Genomic DNA, 24,133 nt, shown 5'->3' with positions numbered 1-24,133 from the left:
TAATGCTCTCAATGGCCAGAATATTAAACAATTGATACAAAATACTATTTAACAGTTAAAGCTAAATAAACATTAGACTGTTTAAGATTTACTTCTTAACTAACTAAAAAACCCTCTTTCTTTGTTTGTAGTACTAATGTCACAACTACTGTGTTCTTCAAATTTGAAGTTTACAAATTTGCTGTTTCAGGATTTGAGTCAGTCAGGAAAAATTGCCCAAACTTTTATAATCTACTTCCCTTCTTGTCAGTGGTTGATAGTATTTAATTTGTTGCTTACCTTTCTAGAATAACTTTAATAATATAAGAAACTCTTAACTGGGTTCAAAAGACCTCATAAGTAATTAATATAACTGCCATAACTAGTCTAGCAAGTGTGTGCTCTGGTTTGTTTTATTTTACTAAAATTGTTCAGTGTGTTTGGCTACTGTTTGAAATGAAGACAGTTATATACTGCTAACCCAGGAGGTGAAAATTGCTTTCCTGTGAGGGAGTAACAGCTAAAATGTATTGATATTGGATGCTGGTTTGTGGTGTTACTTAAATGCCTTAAACTATTGCATCTTCAAGTGTTTTTAAAATCTTAACAGCTGTTATTAAACTGACTAACATATATTTTGCTCTTTTTGTGTGCAGTAATCCTGTGGATTTGAGTAACCCAGCCATTATTAGCTCTACCCCCAAATTTCAGGAGCAGTTTCTGAATGTGAGTGGGATGACTCAAGAACTGAATCAGTACCCCTGCCTTAAACATCTTCCTCAAATATTCTTTCGTGCCATGCGTGGAATCAGCTGTTTAGTGGATGCATTCCTAGGTAATGCTTTTCTCTTACCCGTGGATAGCTATAAATATTAACTTAATCATTATTTTATTCTCTTTTAATCTGCTTTCTCTATAAATACAGCAGTAACAATTTATCATTTGCAAGTATATCTGGGAATTGATGAGGAGACTTCAGATCACTTCTAAAAAAATCTGTATACACAATAGAAACATTTGAATGCATGATGTTGTAGATGGCCTTAGTTTCAAATACAGAACAAATAAATAGATCAGAAATATAAAATAAAATCCAGGGATCTCTTTCCCAAACAAGGTTTCTTTTCCCTTTCCATCTAATCACCAATGCAAGTGCTATGCTTTAGCATGTTCTAGGCACTCACCACAGTGTTTCTTATCTTTGTGGCAACTGCTGTGTGCCTGTTTTATAAGGTGTTGAATTTGGACTGTCACGTTCAGATCTTTGTGAGAGTTCCCCTTAGTTTATGATTAGTGGGTGACTACTACTGCTGAGTAAAAAAGTCGTGTTTCTTTGTGTCTGCTGGTAACCTAGTAGCTCTGGCTGGTCAGTTTGAAGTAACAGGACTGGAGTACCTGAAAATTAAAGCATTATATTTAGTATGCTTCAGACTTACTGAAAGTTCTTCAAGAATACCTGCTATTGTAAACTTGGAAAAGCTGCTTGTCTCCAGCTGCTTCTCTGCTTAAATGTGTGCAAACAGATGGTATCTGCCATAAGCATGAGCTGATATAAGACTGCACAAGAATCAAGTAGATGCATACAAAATATTAGAAAAAAAACTGCCAGTGGAATGAGACAATCAGCCTGGAGAAGAGCAGGTTCTAGGGACACAGAGGGCAGAGTTAGACTGGATATTGGGAAGAAATTCTTCCCTGTGAGGGTTGGTGAGGCCCTGGCACAGGTTACCCAGAGAAGCTGTGACTACCCCTGGATCTCTGGAAGTGTCCAAGGTCAGGCTGGACTGGACTTGGAAGAATGTGGTCTAGTGGAAGGTGTCCCTGCCCATGGCTGGGGATGGAATGGAAAGTCTTTAAGGTCCCTTTGAACTGAAACTATTCTGTGGTTTTATGGTTTTATGAATCAGACACTTAAGACTTCTGAAGATCTTGTAGCAAGATAAAACACCCAGAACAATTATAGCTCACCTGGAGTGCAGAGACAAGGCACTGGGGCACAGGAGATTTCTTAGTGAAATTAAATTCAGGCTGTATGTATGGATTGGAAGAGTGTGCTCAGGCAGACTTGAGAGCTGCAGAAAGCTCTTCAGTGAAGGCTCTTGGGAGAGCTCATTACCTTCTGTCACAAGTGCTAAAACATTGGGTTTTATCTTGCTCTCCCCAGTACCTATGTGATGTGTTTGGCAAAATAGTGCATCGTCTTTCCCAGCCAAATGTACTAAAACAATAGATTTCATAATGCATACTCTGTCTGGGGTGTAACACTGACGATTTAGCAGGAGCAAATTGTTCTGTAATGTGTTATGAAAAGTACTTGGGTGCTTTAATTAACATGGTAAAAAAAAAAATCTGTGTCAAATTCTCAAGCACACTGCAGTTCTCCATTTGATTTTTCAAATAGAGCACGAGGCTGTTGGAATTCATTAAAACGGGAAGAAGTGGTGTTTGTCACTTCAAGTTTTGCAGATGTTGAGTTGCTTCTGATTCTGATGGGGGAGAGCTCTCTACACCATTAGTTTCCCTGAAGCTGGATAAAAACTGGTCTAATGTCCTGCTGCTGCCAGAAAAATAGCTTGCTCTGCTTTCTTACTCTATCTTGTGTACTGCCTTAGTATTTGACTGTTCAGCAGCTGATTCAGCTTAAACCAAGCAGAAAGCTGTGTGGTGGATGGGTTTAATCTTAATTTAGTGAGCTAAGGTGGCTTTACGGGCCAGACATCTTAGAGATGTCTCAGAAAAAGGTGTGGGAGTTATGATTGGGAAAGAAAGGCAAAGGTGAGAGGCATCTGGATTTTGGCAGAAGGGAGCTGTGAAATTGTCTTTGGCAAGTGAACCTTGCGCCTTTCCCTCTGCCTGCTTCTAGACTGGTTCCTCCTATCTGCCATTTCACACAGCCTTAAGGTGTGAGGTCCTTTGGTTTTTTTAAATCAATTGCTTATCTGATGTAATTACTGTTTTCATTTGCTTACGCATTTATTTTTGCTAACAGTAAAATAGGGAGAGGTGTTTTTTGTTGCTACTTCTGTTTTGGGGGACAGGGGGAGGCATGGATATTGACCAAAGGCTCTTATGCTTACTAATGGCCTGCTCTGTGTGAGCCCGTGGAATTCTTGCTGAAAGCCTGCTTTATTCCTGGCCTTACAGGCATTTCCCGACCCCGGTCAGACAGTGCACCACCCACGCCAGTGAACAGGCTGAGCATGCCCCAGAACACTGCTACCAACACCACTCCACCCCACAACCGGAGGCATCGGGCAGTGACTGTGAACAAAGTGACAATGAAAACCAGTACTGTAAGATTTCATACTCTGTATTTGAGTAGCTGACTGTTTGGATAATTTCCTCAGTTAGAGGAAGTAATTTCCTTGATTCTAGGAGCTGATTTGTTCTTCTGTTCAAACAGGTAACTACTGCACATGCTTCAAAAGTGCAGCACCAACCCTCCTCTCCTTCTCCACTCTCTAGCCCAAACCAGACAAGCTCTGAGCCTCGGCCACTTCCAGCTCCTCGCAGGCCAAAGGTTAACAGCATCTTGAACCTCTTTGGATCATGGTTATTTGATGCAGCATTTGTTCACTGTAAACTTCATAATGGAATAAATAGAGACAGCAGCATGACTGGTAAATATTACTATATATATATATATATATATGTATACCTTTTTCCTTGTTTTATTGACATTTCCTACCTGTAAGGTTAACACATGCATAATCCAAAAAAAGTGAAATCTGAAGTGCTCTCTGGTAGTTAATTCCTTGATTTGAGCCAGCATCTGCTATTACCTGAGCAGCTGTTTTTGGGATTTCAAAGTTTAATAGAAGCCCTTCTTACTTTTTAATTCTTACTGTTCTTACTATTAAAGACTCCCTTGCTCTAACAAGTATGGCACTTCCAATTATGATACTGGGGAAAGTGCTGTTATGTGGAGAGGAAATCATATGGTAGGAGTCCATTTCTTAGTTTGAAATCTGCTTGAGTATCTATAATTAATAGCAACTATTTATATCGACTCTTTAATATTTGAAAAATTATCCTATTTTGCTCCACATAGTGCACAAAGTGATATTTGTTTTGTAGAGTGTTATGAAAACACTCCTTAAAGTCCTTAAAATAGCTAGTGAAGTTGCTGCCTGTCAGTTACGGTTGCTGTGTGTTTCCCTTAATGACTTGATATCTTCATTGTCTTCAGCCTTAACTGCCAAACTTATTTTTGTCTCCTGTGCTTTGCTCAGCTGCAGAGGTTAGATGTTTTGAGATACAGCAGAATTAGTGCTCTGCTCAGAGAAGCTTTTTAGCTCTCTTCTTACTTTTGGTGATAATATTCAGAAAAGACTAATCTTTCTCACTCCTTGCATTTACTGTTCCTTGTGTGTTTTGAATGTCTGCTAACTTTTCCAAGAGATCTATCAATCCGTCAGTAACTCACTGGCCTAAGAAAAATAGGGGAAAGACATTTGTACAAGTTGGATGTGTAGTGGGACTTGACAGCAGCAGTTGAACTTCCTTGTTTATTGTGTCAAGTTCCTGTGTGAAAGCTTAGCATTTGGGATCTTCTAAATGTGTTTTTAGGTATGTATCACATTGTTTTTGGAAGTGTTCTTTGTGAGGTTCTGTGGTAGGAGTTTGGAATCTCTTTGTAAAAGGCCTACGACTCATGACTAGGGAAAGAGCTGAGTTTAGGAAGGAGCAAGGCATCCTTGCCTTGTGTGTTCGGTTGCATATGCATTTAATGTATTACTACATTTAGTGCTTTTCAGATTGATTAGATCATTTTAATTTTGACATAACGTGTTTCTTGAGTGATTTCAATGAAATGCTTAACCTGTAAAGGAGGGATGTCAGCTGAGATGGTGCTTACGCAAAAGCGTAAGCTGTAAACAGAGGTGTTGTTATGAGGGCAGAAATACACGGTCATCCAAAATCAAAAGGTTTAACTTCCTTGAAGGTGTTCCAGGGCCTTCTGTTCATATATGCAATGTCTTAAATCACCTAACAGCAATGAGAAAATTGTTGTGTTACTAGCCATACAGGAATATTTACTGGCTTTCTGAAAACTAGAGGCAGCTGTTTGGAGTTGAGTTAATTCTGTTCCTCTTCTGTGCTCCTCCAAGCTGTCTGTTGCAAGACCAGTCTTTGCACAGCGCGTGATCTGCTGTGTATTAGCAGCAGTGGGTCTGAGACAATGATGTTGGTGGACTCCTAGGAACCTGGCTGTGTCATGTCCTGCTTTTTTACCAATTTGGAAGACAGAATTAACTTACAGGAATTTAGTCAAGTGTCTGCTGCCCTTGCAGGTTTCTCTCTCCTCTTCTGTCATGTGGCACAGTCTTAGTGAGAATCCCTATAATGTGATTACCAAAGAGAGATTAATGAGCTCAGTGCAGTGCCTACCAGGGGCCCTGTGGATGAGCTGTGGTCTCAAGCTCTAGTTCAGAATTTAGTTTGGTTCTTTTAAACAACTCCTGCTGACACACACGGCCAAACACATTGTCCTTGTCCCATCTTACAGTGCACCTTTTTGATGAGCTTTAGGAAATAAAGAGCACTTGGTCAAGGCTGATGTGAATGAGAACCCCTCTACCTTTCCTTTTTTCCTTGTCCTGGGATCTCATGTTTTACCACTGGAACTCTCCAGAAAGGAAGTAATGAAAAATGGGTGGAAAAAATGTCAAGTTTTCTGTAAGTCTTGAGGTGAAAAACCATCTAAATGGATAGAAGGGTAAGCTAACTTTAGTCTACATGACCCTGCTTTGCAGGGGAGGGCTGACTATCTCCAGAGGCCCCTTCAGCCTCAGCTTTCCTGATTCTGTCATGTTAACTGCTGCCTCATGGATTTTCAATTTTCTTTCATCTCATGGGTGAACTTCTTGTACCAACTCTTGATTGGAAAACTGTAGGTATTCCATGTTTGTGGTTGTTCTGGTTTTGTCTGTCTTTGGGAAGAGAGAATTGTTCTCTCTCAAAAATAGCTGGAAGTCATCTGTATACACTTGGCTGCTGGTAGAGCAGTTGTCCTCTTTGCTCTTTGAGCCCTGTCCTTCAAGGTAATCTTGTGTCATTGTTTGGATTCTGAACCAGAGCAATGATCTTGCCATCATTGGCATGATGCTTTTGGGCCTTGAGTTAGCTAGTTTCTGCACACAGACTTTAATGGTGAAGCTTTATGGTGGACAGCTGATAAACATCACTGTGTTGTGGTGAGAAAGTAAAAATGGCCTGTTGGAAGATGCACAGATGGTTTGAAAGCAGCTGGATCCTGCTGGCATAGTCGTTAGATGGGTGTGTGGCATTTATGTAGCTGATAGTGTGGGATAAATAGATCCCTATGACAGATAACACCTTCATAGGAAATTGGCTACAGAGCCTGTATGAGATTAACCAAAGAATGACAGCTTGGGGTGTGTTATCTGTGCTAGGGCAGATTCAGTGGCAGGATGTGTTTCAGACAGGCTTGGCCATACAGTACTGCTTACTGTCCTCAGCCTCTGAGAATTTGGAGAAGCTCACCAGCACCTTGTGCCAGCATTTCAGCAACTGAATCTTTCCGTCTGATGGGCTTATTCTCAATCCTTGTACCTAAGGGGTGCCAGCTCTGCAGTTTATAACAGCTGAAGGAGACACTTGAGGGGTTTGCTGGTATTGCCCAGGGGCTGTTGGCAGTGGAGGAGCCTTGAGGTACATCATTATCCTCAGTTTTTCTGGCCCTACTGTCATTAATGTCCCATAGAATGTTTCTGGGGCTCTAGAAGCTAATCCTAAGCAGCCCTGTCTGGGGTTGTAGTGAGTGCTACTGAGGGGCTTTTTAACAGGTTTGACCCTGCCTGTTCAAAGAAGTACCTCTCCCCAGCTGATGGGTAGTGCCTGGCTGCTGGAGTTCTTACTCTCTTCTTTCTCTGGATGTTGTTTGAGGTGTTAATGTTTCTGGGAGTGTTCTGCCTTGTTTCTGCTTTGGAAGATTGTTAGTGAAGCTGGTGGTCAGGGGAGGCATGCTCAGGTATTCTGGTTGTTAGCAACTTGGTTTAGAGAAATGGGAGCTGTAATCCCGTTTGGAACTCCTGGTTTGGAAGCAGGAGTACTGCTGTGAGGAGATTGCAGGTAAGTAACTTTCCCCCTGCAATACCCCAGTTCAGAGGAGCCTTAGGGTAACCTGGTGTATGCTCCATGTGCACTGTGACATGGGGACAGGTCTGTGAGCTGAGAATGGTTAGTACATTCTGTTAAAGAACTGGTGTATGTTGATATGAACAGCTCTAAATTTTAGTCGTATTTTGTAACTTTTTGTTCATTGTTTTGCATGGTACTTTCAAAACCATAATTTTGGACCTGTATGCCAGTTTCCTATGTGTTTAACGAGCTTGCTGTATCATAAAGCTTTTAATCTATTTTTTAAAAAGCTAAAAGCTTCTTAACTTATATTACAATTTCACCATCTTAAAAGTATTTTATAACTACTGCTGTCCTTTGATTTGTTTCCATTTTATTTCTATTATCTTGCAGCATCTTTTATCCAAATTCTTCTTTCTTATAAATCTTGTAAGTAGGAACCAGTAGCTTTTCCTTAATTGCGGTCATGCTTTTTTTTTTTCCATAATCCCATGTTTTATTTGTAAATTCATTCTCATTGTCTCTTGTAGCTTTTGCACTTTTACTTGAAAAAGACAAGTAATTTTTTTTGTGTGTGTTTTTGAATGGGGAGGATTGTTGGCAAAAGCAAATTAATCTGCCTGAATCAGTCCCATCTTTTCTGTATTTTAGTCTGTGATCATGTCATGAATTTCAGGACTTTGCACTAACCATGTTTTTTTTACTTAAAGCTTATTTTACAGACCTAGTGTTTGATTTGTATGCATTGTGCATGTAGTGTTTTTTTCCAACTACAGTATATTGCTGGATAGCTTATTTAGGACAAAAAATGGCTCATGGGAAGATGCATAAAGATTTGTACTTATTTGCTACTTAACATCAATGAAAATTTATGAGGTAAACCTGTGTTAAATGATAAATTTGAGAACAAAAAATTAGGAGTAGGCACTTGTCATTAAGACATTTCCTTTAAAACAAAACAAAAAAGCATCCTATCTGTAAATTATCAGGTATTCCAGCTGCTAAAGTGTTAACATGCCTTTGTTTGCAAGGCTGACTGTGAACCTGCAGTTCCCCAGTGTCCCAGAGCTGAGACAGAAGTTGCTTTCTTTTGCTGGTAGAAACGCATAGGTGTGATTATGGGAGCACACATTGTCTGCTGTTTGCTTTAGTAGTTTATAAAAATTTTGGAAATCCATCTAATCTTAGCTAAAAACAAGAACACACTCTTTAAGATGTTAGTAATCCTAGAGCAAAGCTGTCCAAGAAGAGGAAAAAAAATTTGAAAAAAATTCACATTGAGTGCAGTATATATTTTGTTTTGGTAGCTATCCTGGAAGAAAGCATGGTGTCAACAGAGCGAGTGGTCTTGTATCCAAACAATGCTGACATGTGAAAGAGAGACCAGAAATCTCTCCAGGAAGACATGGATTGGATTGGTGTGGAGTGGACTGGCAGAACTGGCCTGTGGGGAGGGAGCACACAGCTGGACAGAACCAGGTTAGGACCCTCTGCGAGGGTCATGGAGCTTCCTGTAGCATAGGGAGCAGGAGACAGCCAGGCCATGGTAGCTGCTGTTTGGAGGCTCTCTTATTTGGCAGTTTTAGTGATCACATGAGGAGAGAGGGACCAAATTAGGAGAATGGGATTCCACAATCTTCCCTTTCTCATATGGGACCTTAAAATTTTTTGGTTTTTTTTTTAATAACTATGTTTGTACAACAAAACTGGATCAAACCTGCTTGGTGTTCAGGGCAGCATGAGATGAGTTGGCTGGCTGGAAGTTAAGCACTTCCTTGGAGGTCAATAGTAATAGCACCATCAAATTTTTTTGTTTGTTTTTTAAGGGAGCAAGGGAAAGTGGCATTTCATTTTTGTGGGGACAAGAGCCAGGTGAGGCAGATCCTTGCCCTTTCAGAGAGTCTAGGAAGCTAGTATTGGATATAAGTGCTCTCTTCCCAGCAAAAAGTTGGGACAGCCTCCAGGATATGAAGGTCAGTTGTTGTCATCCTTATGAAGAAAACAAGTTAGGTACGCCCACAAATACTTCCTAAACAGAGGCACTGGCTCAAATGCAGTGAACTAATAGCTTCATGTTAACTATTAAATTGGACTTGATCTTTGTGTCCAGGATCCCATGAGCCTATTCTGTACATTATCACACACAGTGAAATGCTGTTTTTTCTCTTCCCAGCTATAGCGACGCAGGCTAGTGTGGAGTTCCGCCGGAAAGGATCCCAAATGTCCACAGACACTATGGCTTCCAACCCCATGTTTGATGCAAGTGAATTCCCAGACAACTATGAAGCAGGAAGGGCAGAGGCATGCGGGACACTGTGTAGGATATTTTGTAGCAAGAAGACTGGGGAGGAAATATTACCAGCTTACCTATCCCGGTACTAACCTATCTTCCAGTTGCTTTATTGGTGTAACTTTAAGATACAGACTAATTCCCAGTGAATAGCATTCACTTGCTGTGTGAATTCTGTGTTACCAGTTTAAAAACACCTAGCTGGCCTTCAGAGGCTGGAGGTGGGATTCTTGGCTAAGCCCAGCACTGTCTTCCTCTCCCATTTTCATGATGCAGCTTTTCACTGTGTTTTCTTCAAGTTTCAGTTGAAGGAGAGTACCTTCAAGTGCCTCTAGCTGGAAGGAAAATTTTTTTTGGCACTTTCTTACCTCCTGTATTATTTTTGTTTAATTTGTCACTGAATATTATTCAGATGGAAAAAATGAGTGTGCAGGCATAAGACTTTGTACACTTTCTTAGACTACAAAGGTTCTTGTGTTGTCGAATACCACATAATTTGGTTTTGTTTTTTGTAGTTGTTTTTTTTCGCCCTCTGAATATTGAAATACAGTAATATCCCATTATTTGAAACAGTTGTGTTTGAACTACTGCTGTGTTCAGTTTTATTTCTGAGAAAATAAAGCAGTTTTGCCTGTTGTAGTATACCTTTTTCACAAATTTTTGTTATGTAAAATAGGAAATGCTAGAGGCAGAGAATCAGTTTTAAATCAATGATTCTCAAACTGTTCAGGTACATATGTCCCATATGGCATTAAAACTTCCCAGAAGACTGCATAATTTTATTTCTTGAATGTTGTAGTATTTTTTGTATATATAGTTCATATTTCTTATGGCCAGTCAGTGGGATGCCTCTGTGTCTGCAAGACTTTTGAAACAATTAAGAGGGCATACCTGTTCTCTAACAAGAAGCTGCAAAAGAAGCTAACTGCTCTAGGGTGATGGACAGCTGGGTTTCTGCCCTTGCTTTTACATTTGAAGTGGTTACGATAGTTATGATTGGTCTCGTTTTCCAAATTTGCTGATCGGTGTGTCTTGTCCTGATATCCTGTTCCTTGTCCTATCCACTGCCTCCCCCAAGATTTCACAGTATTTTTCTCATATTGGGGAGTTAAAATCAAGGTCTTGCTCCCACCCTTACTTGGAGAGTAGTGGAGAGCAGCTCTCAGTGTGGGTGTTGCAACAAGTCAAAGATTTCAGTAAAACTGTGCTACAGTGGCTTTTCATATGCAACACCTGTCATTTGTGAGAGTTTATTAATCTGGTCAGGTGTGCTTGCCTGTGCTCAAGTAACACAGGGGAACACTTATATCAATGTTTCCTATCTCTGTTTTTAAACTTTATTTTATATAGACAAGGTCAAATAGTGGCTGCAGAATCATGTGGGATTCTGATGATTTTATGTGCAAATAATTAAATCTTATCTTTCTTTGTCAGATTTTACATGCTTTTAATTCAGGGTTTGCAGATAGCAGATTTCGTTTGCCACCCTGTTCTTGCCAGTGTCATTCTAAACTCCCCTCCTCTGTTCTGCTGTGACCTGAAAGGCATTGATGTTGTGGTTCCCTACTTCATTTCGGCTCTGGAAACTATTTTACCTGACAGGTAAATTACCATTTCCATATAGATATCATCAGAGATGTTGGGAGGTGTTTGTTTTTTTGTCATTCCTGTGTAATTTCACCAAAGGAATTCTGCAGTGTGGGGCCCACAGTGTTTGTGTATTTGATGGTGATAATAGCAACACTGTGTAAGCTCAAATTCAGTTTTATTTAATGCAAGTTTCTTTAAAGTAATAATAGTGCTTATTTTAAATTAAATATGTGAGTTGCTTGCTGCCTACTCATTGATGCAAAGCAGTGCGTTTAAGAATAGGAAAATATCTTGAAATATGTAAAAAATATATTGAAAGCCTATTGATTTTAAAGTAAACTTCCACAAGATACTCATCAGTGGCTGTTGTTGCAGTGTATTCAATAAGTAATCTTACGCATCATTAAATGGAAAAGTTAATAATTTAGACTGAAATTGGAGTAGGTTCTGATCAGAGCTTTATAGTCACCTATGTTTTGCTAAGTTAGGCACTTCATAGTAGTCTTCTGCATGCCTTCTTCAGTGTATGTGTTATGTCTTGGTATGGTGTTTCATTTTGATGTTAGCCATTTAAACAAAAAGCATTATTTATCTCCTGGGCTTAAATCTGAGCTGCTCCTTCTTTTGGATAGGTCTTAGAAAGAAACAGCTACATTGCATACTCCAAATTACTTAAGGCCATTGGGTAGATGTATATTTAATATTAATTAGTTCCATTCGGCTCCAGATTCCTGTGAAAAATTGATTAACTGTCTGATGCTTTGATTTGCAGAGAACTCTCAAAGTTTAAAATCTATGTAAACCCCACAGAGCTAAGAAGAGCTTCCATTAATATCTTGCTATCTCTGTTGCCTCTCCCTCATCATTTTGGAACAATAAAGTCTGAGGTAGTACATTTATCACTATGTTTTGCATTCTATTTTTCTTTCCCTGGGAGTGATATTTGGATGGGTTGTGGGTTGTGCTGGGTGTTTCCTTTAGCACTGTAACTCTTCCAGTGAACATGAAACAGTAAGACCATATTACGAGGTGTCAGTAGCAACGTGTGCTGTGAATGTTGACTTTTGAAACCCTGCTGACATGATCATTAATTGATACTGAAATAAGTGTATTTTTTCTTCAGGTTGTCCTGGAAGGAAAATTCAGCAATGATGATAGCTCAGCATATGATAAACCAGTAACATTCCTGTCCTTGAAGCTGAGGCTTGTGAATATCCTCATAGGAGCTTTGCAAACGGAAACTGATCCCAACAACACTCAGATGATACTAGGTTATTTCAGCTTTCTTATTTATTAATTGTATTGTAGAAGTGTCTGTCTTAATCTGTCATAGGATAATATGGTTATTAGTGATGTGTTGCTTTGCAAGAAGAAGGTTTAAATTCCTGGCAGGTTGTCATATGTGTAATCTCCATCATACTATGAAAACATCATAAAAAGCCTCACATTTTTGTTAATCTCTCTCTTTTTATGTGGAGTAATACTTGAAAAGTAGAGGCAAAAGTAAAGCACATTCTAGCACAGAAAGTCAGTCAAAACTAGAAATGGAAGTAGGTAAAAATGTCATAATTTTAGGAAGGATTCCTGACTAATGAATTTCAGAGAAAACCATAGGTTTTGGCATGGTTAAGCCTAATAAACATATTGACATACCGGTGACTGGTGGTCCAGCATTGGCAAAATACAGGTGACATTTGTTTAGCAGTGTGTAAATCCTCAGACAAAATCCAAAAGTTTTGGAATAGAGGTTGGAAAGCTATTCTTTGAGGCAGTGAGTGGATTAATATTATGCTGAATACTCAGAAAGGAAGTAGAAGATGAAAACTTGGATAGTGCATAATCTGTCAAGTTAAATATGTTTTCAGGTAACTACAAAGGTACATGCCTATTATTCTTACTTGTCCCCCCTTATTCTTCTCTCTTTAGAAATGCTTTTTCAACATCATGGTGTTCTTGCCCTTACCACTTTCCTTTTGTCTGTTTAAAGAGGCAACAGTCTTGTGGTGTGAGAGAGGTGTCTGCCTCATTCTGGGAGGCAGACAATTTACCTGGTTAACCGGGGAGGGCAAGAAAATGATACATAGTTAAGGGAAGGGAAACAAATCCAAGTGTGCAAAGACTTTTGGAAGGTTACCTTGCAATAGTTCAAGCAGTTTATTTTCTCGCAGAAGACTAGAGGGGAATAGTATGAAAGAATAATTTGCACCCAGTGCTGGTGAAGCAGTGGGGATATCTGTGGCTTCCAAGCGAGACCCTCAGAGCATTTGTGCACTTGAGGTTGTCCCACCTCCAATGCTGTGTCTGACACCTCAGGGTGATGCTTTATTAAATCCCACCCCTGTGATCCCATGCCCCTCCACACCAAATTGGTCTGCAGCCAGCTGGGTAGGTATCTTAAATGGCTTTTCTACTGGGAATTATGATTCCTATCGTAGTCTCTGATAGTTCACTTGCCCTGTATTCCTCCTCTTAAGCTCCTGTTTCCATATATGAAGTTATTTCCTGCTGGCTTTAGCTGCAGGGGATTCATGAATCCCAAGTTTAGTCAGAAATTCTCACATGTGCTATCAGCTTCTCAACAAAAGTGGGGTTTGTTGTTCATCTGCCGATAAATGCTTGGCAGCAAGTGGTGCATTTCAAAGAATTACAGAGTGGTGTAGGTTGGAAGAGACCTTAAAGCTCATATCATTCCACCCTGCTATTCCACCCCAGTTCCCTGGGTAGGGACACCTTCCACTAGACCAGATTGTTCCAAGCCCTGTCCAGCCTGGCCTTAGACCCTTCCAGGGATGAGGCAGCCACAGCTTCTTTGGGCGACCTGTGTCAGGGCCTTCCCACCCTCACGTAGAAGAACTTCTTCCCACCATCCCACCTCACCTTGCCCTCTCTGTGTGAAAACATTGCCCCTTGTCCTTTCATTTCCCTTCATAGGGTAAGTTGTATTTTCCTAAATGTTTGTTGATGGATGAAGCAGGGGAAGGAGGCAGAAAAATTAAAACTGAAGCCACCAAATGTGCCAGTGTCAGCCAGTTTCAGGTCCATGTCCTTATTGATTCTTCCCTCCCTGTCTGGGGGTGATGCTGCCAAGCAGGTACAGGCTGTTCACCCTAGTTTAGCTAAGATACATCAGCAGTTTTGATTTAAGTGAGTTAAAACTTTCCTGAGGTTGAAGAGAGAACTCTGTCCTGGCTAGCTTGGATGCAATGGGGTTGGTGACCCCTGCAGTTAAGAGCTTCAGCTTTCTGAATACAGTATTTTGGGCACTGATGGGAATTAGAGAATGGAAAGTGAGAGGCTGGGGAGAACTTACAGGCAGAGGGAATTTCAGTGTATCCCACCTTAGATTATGAACTCATCTTCTCATAGATATTCTTAAACATAACCTGAGTTTTAAAATGAACACAGTCTGGTGTGAGACAAGGAACCACTCCAGCCTTTCTGTGAAGCCAAAATCCTTCTAAACTGAGGAATTTGACAGACCTATCACAGAACAGTTGGGACTGGAGGAGACCTCTGGATATCATTCAGTCTAACTCCTTACCAAGGCCGAGTCACCAGGAGCAGGTGACACAGGAACCTGTCTAGGTGGGTTTTGAATGCCCTCAGAGAGGGAGACTACATGACCTCCCTGGGCAGCCTGTTCCAGTGTGCTGCCAGCCTCCATGGAAGGAAGATTTTCCTCTTGTTGAGGTAGAACTCCTTGTAATTTAGTTTGTGCATTACTCCTTGTCCTGCTGGGTACCACTAAACAGAGTCTGGCACTGTCCTCTGGACACCTACCCTTGAGATATTGATAAGTAACGATGAGATCCCCTCTCAGTCTTTTCTAAACTGTGTTCAAAGTATTTTTAACATAGCTGAAAGCATTCTCTGTCTCAGCTTTCATTTTCTTCAAATGGCTAAGCTCAAACCAAGTCCTATGTTTTAATGAGAGATTTTATAAAACAGGACTGCAAACCTCTTACATTACTCCTTCCATGCTGCTTTGTAATTTTTGGTAGTGAATTCTACTGTAGTTCATAATTACCTTCTCCCATCTGACTCTGCAGGTGCAATGTTAAATATTGTTCAGGATTCAGCACTGCTAGAAGCCATTGGCTGTCAGATGGAAACAGTGAGTATTTTTTGTTTATGAAGTTACTTCTTCAGAAAGAATGCATTCCTCACTTTACCTGTTACTGAAAGGGGTTCAGGTAGCATCTTGAGGTTTGATATTTTGTATCTGAGAGCATGCGGAGCTTAGAAATTTTCTCATCTCTCTAAACTGCCTTTCACTTTGCAGAATGGTGGTGAAAACAACCTCTTCAAAAGCCACAGTCGCACTAACAGTGGCATTAGCACTGCAAGTGGTGGCAGCACAGAGCCCACGACACCTGACAGTGAGCGGCCAGCACAGGCCCTCCTGAGGGATTATGGTAAGGATAGCTCTTTGGAAAACCCTGTCATGTTTGCAAGGTTGATGTTTCCTGGGTTTTGCTGTTCTAGTTCCGGCTAATGCATTCATGAGCCCAGTTGTTTGAAGCCAGGGGAATAGCCCGGCTGTGTGCTGCAAGTCTGCACTCACAAGTGATTGTTTTACCCCTACTAAAGGACTCTTAACATTTTCAGAATCAGAATGTAAAAGCTCATGATTAAGGTGTTTGCAAACTTTTAACTTGCGTTTTCAAGACACTTAGTTCCTGTCAACAAGAATGAGATACATGTACACCAAGTGTAAATTAATCACTTCATTCATTTTGATAGCATTCCAAATGCTAGCCTGACCTCTGCAGCACCTCTTCTTAAACATTTAAAGAACATTTCGGGGGCCCTGGCTTTTATAGGGCAAGTAAGCAGAATGCTTGTGATGTGGCATATGTTTTAACAATATAATTTAGTAATTAACTTTAGTTTGCTATGTCTTGTACTGTACATTTTTGACTCTCTGTAGTAAAATCCATGTTCTAAATATGTGTGTGGTAAGCTGGCTGATTGTTACGATCCTGCAATTTCATTTACTCCTTTGGTCTTCAGTTTAACTGATGTTGGCCAATTTAATGTGAGAACAAATCACCTTTATTATATTGTAGCCTAGACTGACAATTCTGTCATCACCAACCAAAAATGTTTGGTGGTGATTTTTTTAATCTAATCCTGTAAATAGCAAGAGGAGGGAGATGATCAGGAAGGGCTTCAGTATATTCTAGGGATTCATATGAACATGTTGGTGCTTTCCCTACAGGATTTCCTTGTTTGAAATTATCAAAGTGCTAGTTCTCTGCACACCATTTGAATTCTGTGTTTAATTTATGTGGGTTTTCATTGACAAATGTTTGTAAAAATATTAATTTGTAAGATTTAAAAAATACTCTAAATATTTGAATTACAGAGTCTTCTTACCATGACATAACTTGAAATATATTTTTGTAGTATATTCATTTTATTGGATTTTTAACATTTCCTGTGCAGAGAAGGTAAGGTTGTAAAGAGCTTATGAAAAGAATTTGTGTTTCCACTGGATGCTTCAAACAATAGAAAATTGAAAACAAGGTGGTCTCTTGTTACTGTTTAGCCATAGTAAACTGAATCTGCTCCTGATGTGACATTGGACATAGTTCTTTAATGTTAAATAAGGTAATTTAAATTTTGGGAAAGATATGCTTTATCTGTCATAGTTCTCATGTCTCTTTATAACTAGTCATTGAGCAGTTTTTTATTTCTGACATTAATTTGCATACTTCAATTTTAACCAATACAGATAGTATTTATGTTTTGTAGTATTTTGAAGTGAAAACAACTGATACTTAAAACATTTTCTATTTTTGAATTAAAGGTTCAAGGAAACAGAAGGTTAAAATAATTGTTTCTCTAGCACTGATTCTTTCATTATCTGTGTCTATTGAACTAGTGCAGCTTTTGATAAACATTACGTGTGGAAAGAATGGTTAACTTCTGACACAGATATCTGAAATTACATATGCTCCTTAGTTCTTCAATACAACTACTAGCATTTAATATATATTTCCAATGCCTATATTTTCCAGAATCTAAAAGATACAACATGACAGATAATTTAAATACAATAGCAAAACTTGAAGCTGGCTGTTCTGTTGCTGAAATGCAGCAGAGCTCTGAGATCATTCAAAATGTCTTTAAAAAAATTAAATTGAGCTAGCTAGTCTGAATGGGTTTGTATAATGCCTGGAGAATATGTGAGGGAGTTAGCCTGTGCAAAAGGCATCAACCCAGTTTTGAGATGTTTAGGTTTTATTTTATGTCTGTATTGTGGCTGCTTTGCCTTGTGCTTGTGCTTTGCTTTTTGTCACTAATGCTTAGTTATTTTCCCTCCCTGTGGTGTGTGGTTTTGGGGTTATATCCTAGCTCTTCATACAGATACAGCTGCTGGATTGCTGATCCGCAGCATTCACCTGGTAACCCAAAGGCTCAACTCCCAGTGGAGGCAGGACATGAGTATCTCTCTGGCTGCCCTGGAGCTGCTCTCTGGACTGGCAAAGGTGAGACTTGGTGTGCTATGGCCCCTTCTCACAAGGTGGTTGTAGTCCTGCCTGGGTGAAAGTCATGCCACTTCTGTGGCTGAGTTTGTCAGCAACTATTCAGTTTGGAAATGAAAAAGAGGCAGCACTGCTGTTGTAGGTAATTTTTTCCCAATGTAAGTGCACTGTGGCTCAAAGGACATGTGGCCTGGGAATGCCTCTTAGCTGAAACTTCTGTTGTACCACTTTTCCGCTTCTTTCTCATCTTGGAAATAGCTTTTAGAGCATGACAAAATGTAGTGTATTGCTAATATGAAGTGTTGCCTTCTTCAGAGCTTTATCTGCACATAGTTCTTCATTCAACACAAATAACAATTAAAGCTGCTACCTGGGGTAGAAGAGTTGTTGAGATGCAAAATGCCCCTTTCTGCCTGAGAGCTCTTGTGCCCAGGCTAGACTTCATGGCCTTTGTTAAGTGAAAAGTCCAATGTACTTAGAGCAGCCATGATAATCTGGTGTGACAATTCAGCATTTCCTGTCATAATCCCTCAGGAACTCAACAGATCTCTTTTAACAAGTGTATCAGGCAGTTTTTAGAACATTAAGTCAGCACTGAGCCGTATTAGACTGTGTGTTTATTCACAATTGCAGTAGCATGAACTGAAGAATGTATTTGAAAGTGTTCTGAAATGAATTAATGTGTATTATTGGATCTTTTAGAGCACCATACAGAACCAGGGCTTTCTCCAGCTTGTGTGGTGTGGTGGGTTTAGCACTAGCTACAAATCACCAGAAAATTTACTAATCTCTTGCTGTGATATATGGATTAGAAGGGCAAAACAGGCTCAAAACTTAAAAGGAATAAAGAAAGTTTATTAACAAAACTACAGGAATAAGAAACCAGAATAAAACTTCCAGAAACCCTTCCCACCACCCAACTTTTCCCTTGTCCAACTGACAACATAGAGATAAAACTTGGTGGTTAAAACAGTACCGACTGTGCAATGGTCTTTTCGTCAGTGTAGAGAAAGGAGTTCTCTTCTGTCATTCCTTCCTTCACTGACTTTGATGGTTTATGTTGTCTCTTCATCCTGATCACTCTTGCTTTCCTCTCTGAAAAAAGGATTAAATCAGCAGGTGTCATCTGGGTAGTGAAAGGGTTCCAGTGTGGTCCAAGGTATTGCTGGTGTCGGGTTTCAGCTCGGCAGTGCTGGAAAGGCAGCGGGCTGGTTCAGGCTGTGGGGGCGAGCAGCCGCGGGAGAGCCCGGCCCAGGCCCGCGGGAGAGCCCGGCTCTGCCTGGGAAAGGCTTGGGCCACCCCGCTGGAGCAGAGCCGGGAGGGCTCCGGGAGGGCCTCAGCAGCTCGGGCCTGGGGTCGGGGGGTGCAGCTGGAGTTCTGCTGCTTTTCAGAGGCAGAAACAAAAAGAGCTAGAAGTTTCCAGGCTTAGGTTTAAAGGTGATCTCACTTTTCAGTGGTGAACAATACTGTCAGTTCTCAGAAATGGCCAGCTATTGGCCAGGTCTCAAGCAGAGAAGAAACTCACGGCAGCCTCTCTCAGAGCCTTAACTTCTTCGGGTGTTCCTCACATTTTCTTAAATTCCAATCCATCACATTAAACCAAGGTCTTCTTGGTTTGGTTTGATTTTTTTTTTTTTTTCCTTGCAGGGTCATGGGAATGTGAAAATAAAGTATCTTTTCAAATGCATCCCCAGGTTAATGTTAAATATTGTAGTCTTTATATAATTCTCATGCAACCAAAGTAATTTTTGCCCTAGAATATCTTTCCCCTTTACAACAAAGTTGTTAAAAAGAGATTACTTCTTACTGCAGAAATACTGTGGGGACTTGTTCTGCTTGTGTCTTTGGTGGTAACATGTCCCAAAGCCTTTCTCAAGTAGGGCCTGCCCTGTCTTGTGTCTGTTCAGCACCAAGTTATTAGTGGGACTTAGAAAAGTCAAAAATCTTGTTTCCTGCAGGACTGCTGGTTCACATACTTGCCTTTCATAAGCTCATCTTGAGGGGATTCTGCTGTAGATCTTGAGCTTCTGAAGAATGTTCTAGCTAAATCCTGGGGCTCTGAATTGTCACTGCCATTTGTGGAGTATAGCTGCCAGGTTTCAATACTGGCACCAGCAAGTCCATCCACCTTCCTGCTTGGATAAGCATGGTGACATGCTACAGAGTAGAAAATCCATCTGTTCCTGTGCTGAGTAACAAGCTGTGAATAAGAGAGGAGAGAAATTCAGTTCTTTAGCCTTACAATTCGAATACTCATGGTTCATTATGCTGTTTCCTGACCTTCTTGCCTGGAGCCTTGCTCTCTGCAGCCCTGAGCTGGGAAAGAAGCAGAGAGGGGTGTTTGCAGTGAGTTTGGGGGAAGAGCTTGTGCGTTTTTTGTCAATCTGCTTGTCCAAGGATGGCTTTTTTGTTCCTTTTACCAGTGGTGAAAGTTACTGTGCTGAGAGTATGTCTAGGGGAAAGTTACTTGAGCAGAGTGAAGCCCTATGGAAGGGAGAGTTGGCAGTGAGTGGGTTCTTGGAGATACAAAATGGGTTACTAGAGCTGAAGAAGAGACATTTGTGGGAAAAAAAAATACTTCAATACTTCAAGTTGAGCTTACATTTGTTTTCTTATCAAGCCACACTGGTACCACTCCTGCTCTTTGAAATCAAGGCATGCAATTTGGTCACACCTCAGTGCAGCATTTCTTTATTTTTAGTTTCCATATCTATCACTGTTAAATAATTTTACCTGCAATTTTAAATTGTAATCAAAAAAGAGCTCAACTGTTTATTGCTGTTTCTTAAAATTGCATTTGGAAATGTTTTCAAAAACTCTTTTTTTTCTCAAAGATTTTTGTGGAGGAATTCTCACCGTGTTGCCCTTATTGATGCAGGTGAAGGTGGTGGTTGATCCCTCGGATCGGAAGCGTGCGATCAGCTCTGTGTGCAGCTACATTGTCTACCAGTGCAGCCGCCCAGCCCCGCTGCACTCCCGGGACCTGCACTCCATGATCGTGGCAGCTTTCCAGTGCCTCTGTGTCTGGCTCACAGAGCACCCCGACATGCTGGATGAGAAGGTCAGAGTCTCCAGTGGATAGATTTTGAATGCTGCATCTAAAATGTTTTTTGTGCCCAACCTGTATCTGTTCTTGATACTTTAAAATAGTGTGGTTTGCTTAGCTTTCTTAATTTCAAAAATAGGTTCTGTGCAAAATGCTTCTGAACTTTAATCCCTGATCTTTATTCACCAATGCAGTTTTTTGTTTTAAAATTACCTTTATAGTTATAGGAATGTCTCAGTCTTTCTTCTGGCTCTGCAAAACTGGAAAAAAAGAGAAGAAAAGAAACCTGAAAAAAAAACAAAACCAAAAGAGAAATACAGAAATGAATGGGGTTAACCCATGGCTACCTGCTGTAGATAGCCATGACTTTCCTCATTTCTCAAGTCTTACCTGACTAAAGCAATTTGTAGGCTTAGCAGAATTCCTTTGATACAAATATTTCGATAATCAGAGTTTGTTTCACCAATTTTCTAGAAACTGAGCAAAACACAGTTCAGTATAAGGTGGAATTTACTTGGGAAGCTTGAGAAGAGCAGAAAGTGAGAGAGATGTTTTCATTTGCCTTCTGCTCTGCTGCTTAGGAAAAAAATGAAAAAATTGAATGCCCATTTTCATTGTTAGTCTCTTTCAGAGAGTTCAGAGTCAACTTAGTAATCTTTCTCAGTTTTTATAGATAATACATATGTATTGCGTAATATTTTGCTATCTTTTTAGATAGAACATTACATATATTTATATTTTGTTTATTCTGTATATATAAATATATATTAAATTTATATAATATATTTCATATATTGTATATTATATAAATAAATTAAATATTTATGTATATATATGTATTTATATGTATTTTAAAAAAAGAAGAAGACTGAAAACCCACAAGCTGAAGTTTAAATAAGGATTCTTTCTGCATGTGCTTTCGAGTACTGGCATGGCAGTATGTGACTGTGATAGGATAGGTTCCCTGGATGTGGCACAGATTGTGTTTAGTCAGTTGCATAGTGCTTTATTCCATTTCATTATGGTCTTCTTTAATTTCAGTTACCACTGTAAGGAGATAGTGTTACATACTGTGTGCATTATGTACTGGACACTGAGTAGCTTATTCCTGAGTCACCATAGTCAGATGAGAACCTTTGCCTGCATTTGCAAGTATTAAAAAAGCAGCTTTCCAGGTGTTTCCTCTTACATTTGCTTTGAATTTCACCTGTTGTATTTCTACTCTGTAAACTCTTGCTGCAATTCTTTGTGGCCAGTCTTTTCAGCTCAGTGCTGGTTTATTTGGCTCTGTTAGAAAACTTTGGTTTTTCTCTTTACCTTTTATTCTATATCAACAACAAATACAAGGAAAGACAAAGGCCAAGACATAGAATGCTGTCTAGTTTCTGGTTGCACAACCTGACCAAGCATGTTCAGTTTTAATCACTTATTTATTCTGGAGAAGTCTGTCTTTGTTATTCTGTAGCACAAGCCGTGAGATCTGAACTTTTGTTACAGCAATCTAAATATTTTTAATGGGTAATTTTGTTCTGCACAGCACTGGTGTGTCATATCTGCAGTTCTACTGAGTGTCGGCCTCTCCTGTAATAGATTTTACAATGTACTTTTAGATTGTTCTTATTTTTTTTCTTGGTGTATTAGATACCGTGATGTATTTTCCTAATGAAAGATGTTGGCAATTGAAAAATTTGGAAAAGGATTTCTTGCCATTTTCCAGATGAGTTAATTCTTAATGTGCTTAGAACTTAAAACTTCTTCAAAGAGTCCCAGAAATGCATTTATCTCTTTAAGTATGTTTACGTTTTTCAGTTGCATTCATAATAGTTCTCTTGACAATTTGGTATGTATGCAATAAAGTATATTGTGTGTTTTTATTGATTCAGAGCACTTTTTACCATTAGAATATAAGTAGATAATAGAAGTATACATGTATAAGCAGAAAAAAATACCAGTTCTACAGCAAACAGGATCTTATTTTAACAATGTTGGAGTAATCTTCTGCCTTTAAATAGTGAGCTCATATTACCAGCAGTGGTTTTTTTTTTTACTTAATGATATATCACTGTTTCCCTGAGGTTTTGGATATGTTTACCCAAGTGCTTCTGCTTCAAGGTGGTTCTTGTGTTTTAGGATTGTTTAAAAGAAGTACTGGAGATTGTGGAACTGGGCATTTCAGGAAGTAAATCCAAAAACAGTGAACAGGAGGTCAAGTACAAAGGAGATAAGGAGCCAAACCCTGCATCCATGCGAGTGAAGGATGCTGCTGAAGCTACACTAACATGGTATGTAATTTGTCAGAGCATCTTTAATGCTCAGTATTGTCTTGTCTGAGAGTGTTTAATAGGGGGTTGGAAGCTGGTGATCTCTGATGTAACAAGACTGTTTAAGAAGTTAGGCAGAAGTTCCTTCTATTTGCCCTTTCACCAGTGCTGTGCTCTGTCTTAAATCTCTCCCCTGCCCCTTGAAGATGTTAACAGAAAATAGATCACTCTGGTCACTGTTTTACCCTCCTGCTTCCTCTCTTCCTTGTACAGCAAAACCCAGACCCTCCTCCAGCCCTGGTGTTCTGTTCCTGGCTAGACCTTTCTGCAGACAGTAATTCCCTCTCTCTTTCACTTATCCCAGTGATCCCATCTTCCCATTTCTTCTTCTTCTCAGCCTGACAACATATGCTATCCCCACTCTGGTTAGAAAACTGACAGACACTGTGTGACAGCAGGGATTGGCACATGCAGCCACATGTATGCTGCAGCAGAATGGGATGGCTTCCTGCCCACAGTGTTGGGCTTGATTAATATATTTGAGAGGTTCTGCTGGAAGTGCAGTAACAGATAATGTGTGGGTTGGGGAAGGGAAGCACAGAGAGGAAAATTGGGATTTGCTCCAGAGAAGTTGGAAAGCATTGTGTTATGGGCTGAACAGCATGGTGGTAGACAGGACAGACTGAGGATGGGAAAGATAAATATGTTTTGCAAAAATCAATTGCTGCTTTCTTTTTCACTCTGCTTTGGAATCCAACTGTTAAAAATGTTACTGTTAGGAAAAACAACTGTGTAATTTCCAAGAAAAAGCAACTACTCATTGGAACTTATGGACAAATCCATATTGTTGCCTGAAAGTATTTCTTTTATTTAGAGAGCTGGAACTGTTTTCACAGTAAAGTGGAAAAGTGTATGGGGAGGGGCAATCAATAGACTTACTTTTGCTCTAGGTGTTGGTGTTAAGGGTAAAGTCCTGACTTAGATCATGTGTACTTCAGTCTGACACTGGATATCTCTCATTACTGGTTCCTGTCATAAAAATTCTAAATTTCTCATAGTGTTAGTGAGATCCTGTACAAATTCAAATTATTTAAAACAATGCTTCTAGGGGCTTCTTAAGGCTGTGGCACCAAGGAGATAGGCACTGTTGACCCCACCTGGAGGCTTTCTTCCAGGGAAGATTACCATCTGAGATAGTTGTGCTTGTGTGATCCTGGACCTTTTAGGGTCCCAAGCCCTTAAGGGGTTTTAAGTTAGTGTAATCTGCACTTGAAGAAAGCAAAGGCAATTGTAACTAGTGTACTGCCATGTCTGTCCTGCTTGTTGATTTGAAAGGGCTAAAATATGGATAACTGGAGAAATAATGTTTTTA

At 39.8% G+C, this 24,133-nt stretch overlaps 1 protein-coding gene across 4 annotated transcripts in view; it reads left to right on the top strand.

The window, feature by feature from the left end:
* The window catches only part of RALGAPB (Ral GTPase activating protein non-catalytic subunit beta), a 63,967-nt gene that overhangs the window by 17,867 nt on the left and 21,967 nt on the right, over positions 1-24,133 (top strand). The window contains exons 7-19 of one of the 4 annotated variants that reach the window (XM_058850797.1): positions 636-814; positions 3,124-3,272; positions 3,383-3,599; positions 7,477-7,512; positions 9,257-9,458; positions 10,808-10,975; positions 11,736-11,850; positions 12,087-12,234; positions 15,013-15,077; positions 15,246-15,378; positions 17,336-17,457; positions 20,333-20,515; positions 22,631-22,782. In XM_058850797.1, the coding sequence (XP_058706780.1) occupies positions 636-814; positions 3,124-3,272; positions 3,383-3,599; positions 7,477-7,512; positions 9,257-9,458; positions 10,808-10,975; positions 11,736-11,850; positions 12,087-12,234; positions 15,013-15,077; positions 15,246-15,378; positions 17,336-17,457; positions 20,333-20,515; positions 22,631-22,782 (1,869 nt within the window). Of the gene's footprint in view, positions 1-635; positions 815-3,123; positions 3,273-3,382; positions 3,600-7,476; positions 7,513-9,256; positions 9,459-10,807; positions 10,976-11,735; positions 11,851-12,086; positions 12,235-15,012; positions 15,078-15,245; positions 15,379-17,323; positions 17,458-20,332; positions 20,516-22,630; positions 22,783-24,133 lie in introns of all 4 variants that reach the window. The other 3 variants (XM_058850796.1, XM_058850799.1, XM_058850798.1) reach the window with 3 other exon arrangements.

Source organism: Poecile atricapillus, chromosome 15 (genome assembly GCF_030490865.1).
Source record: "Poecile atricapillus isolate bPoeAtr1 chromosome 15, bPoeAtr1.hap1, whole genome shotgun sequence".
NCBI lineage: Eukaryota > Metazoa > Chordata > Aves > Passeriformes > Paridae > Poecile > Poecile atricapillus.
This window is presented reverse-complemented; position numbering and strand designations above follow the sequence as displayed.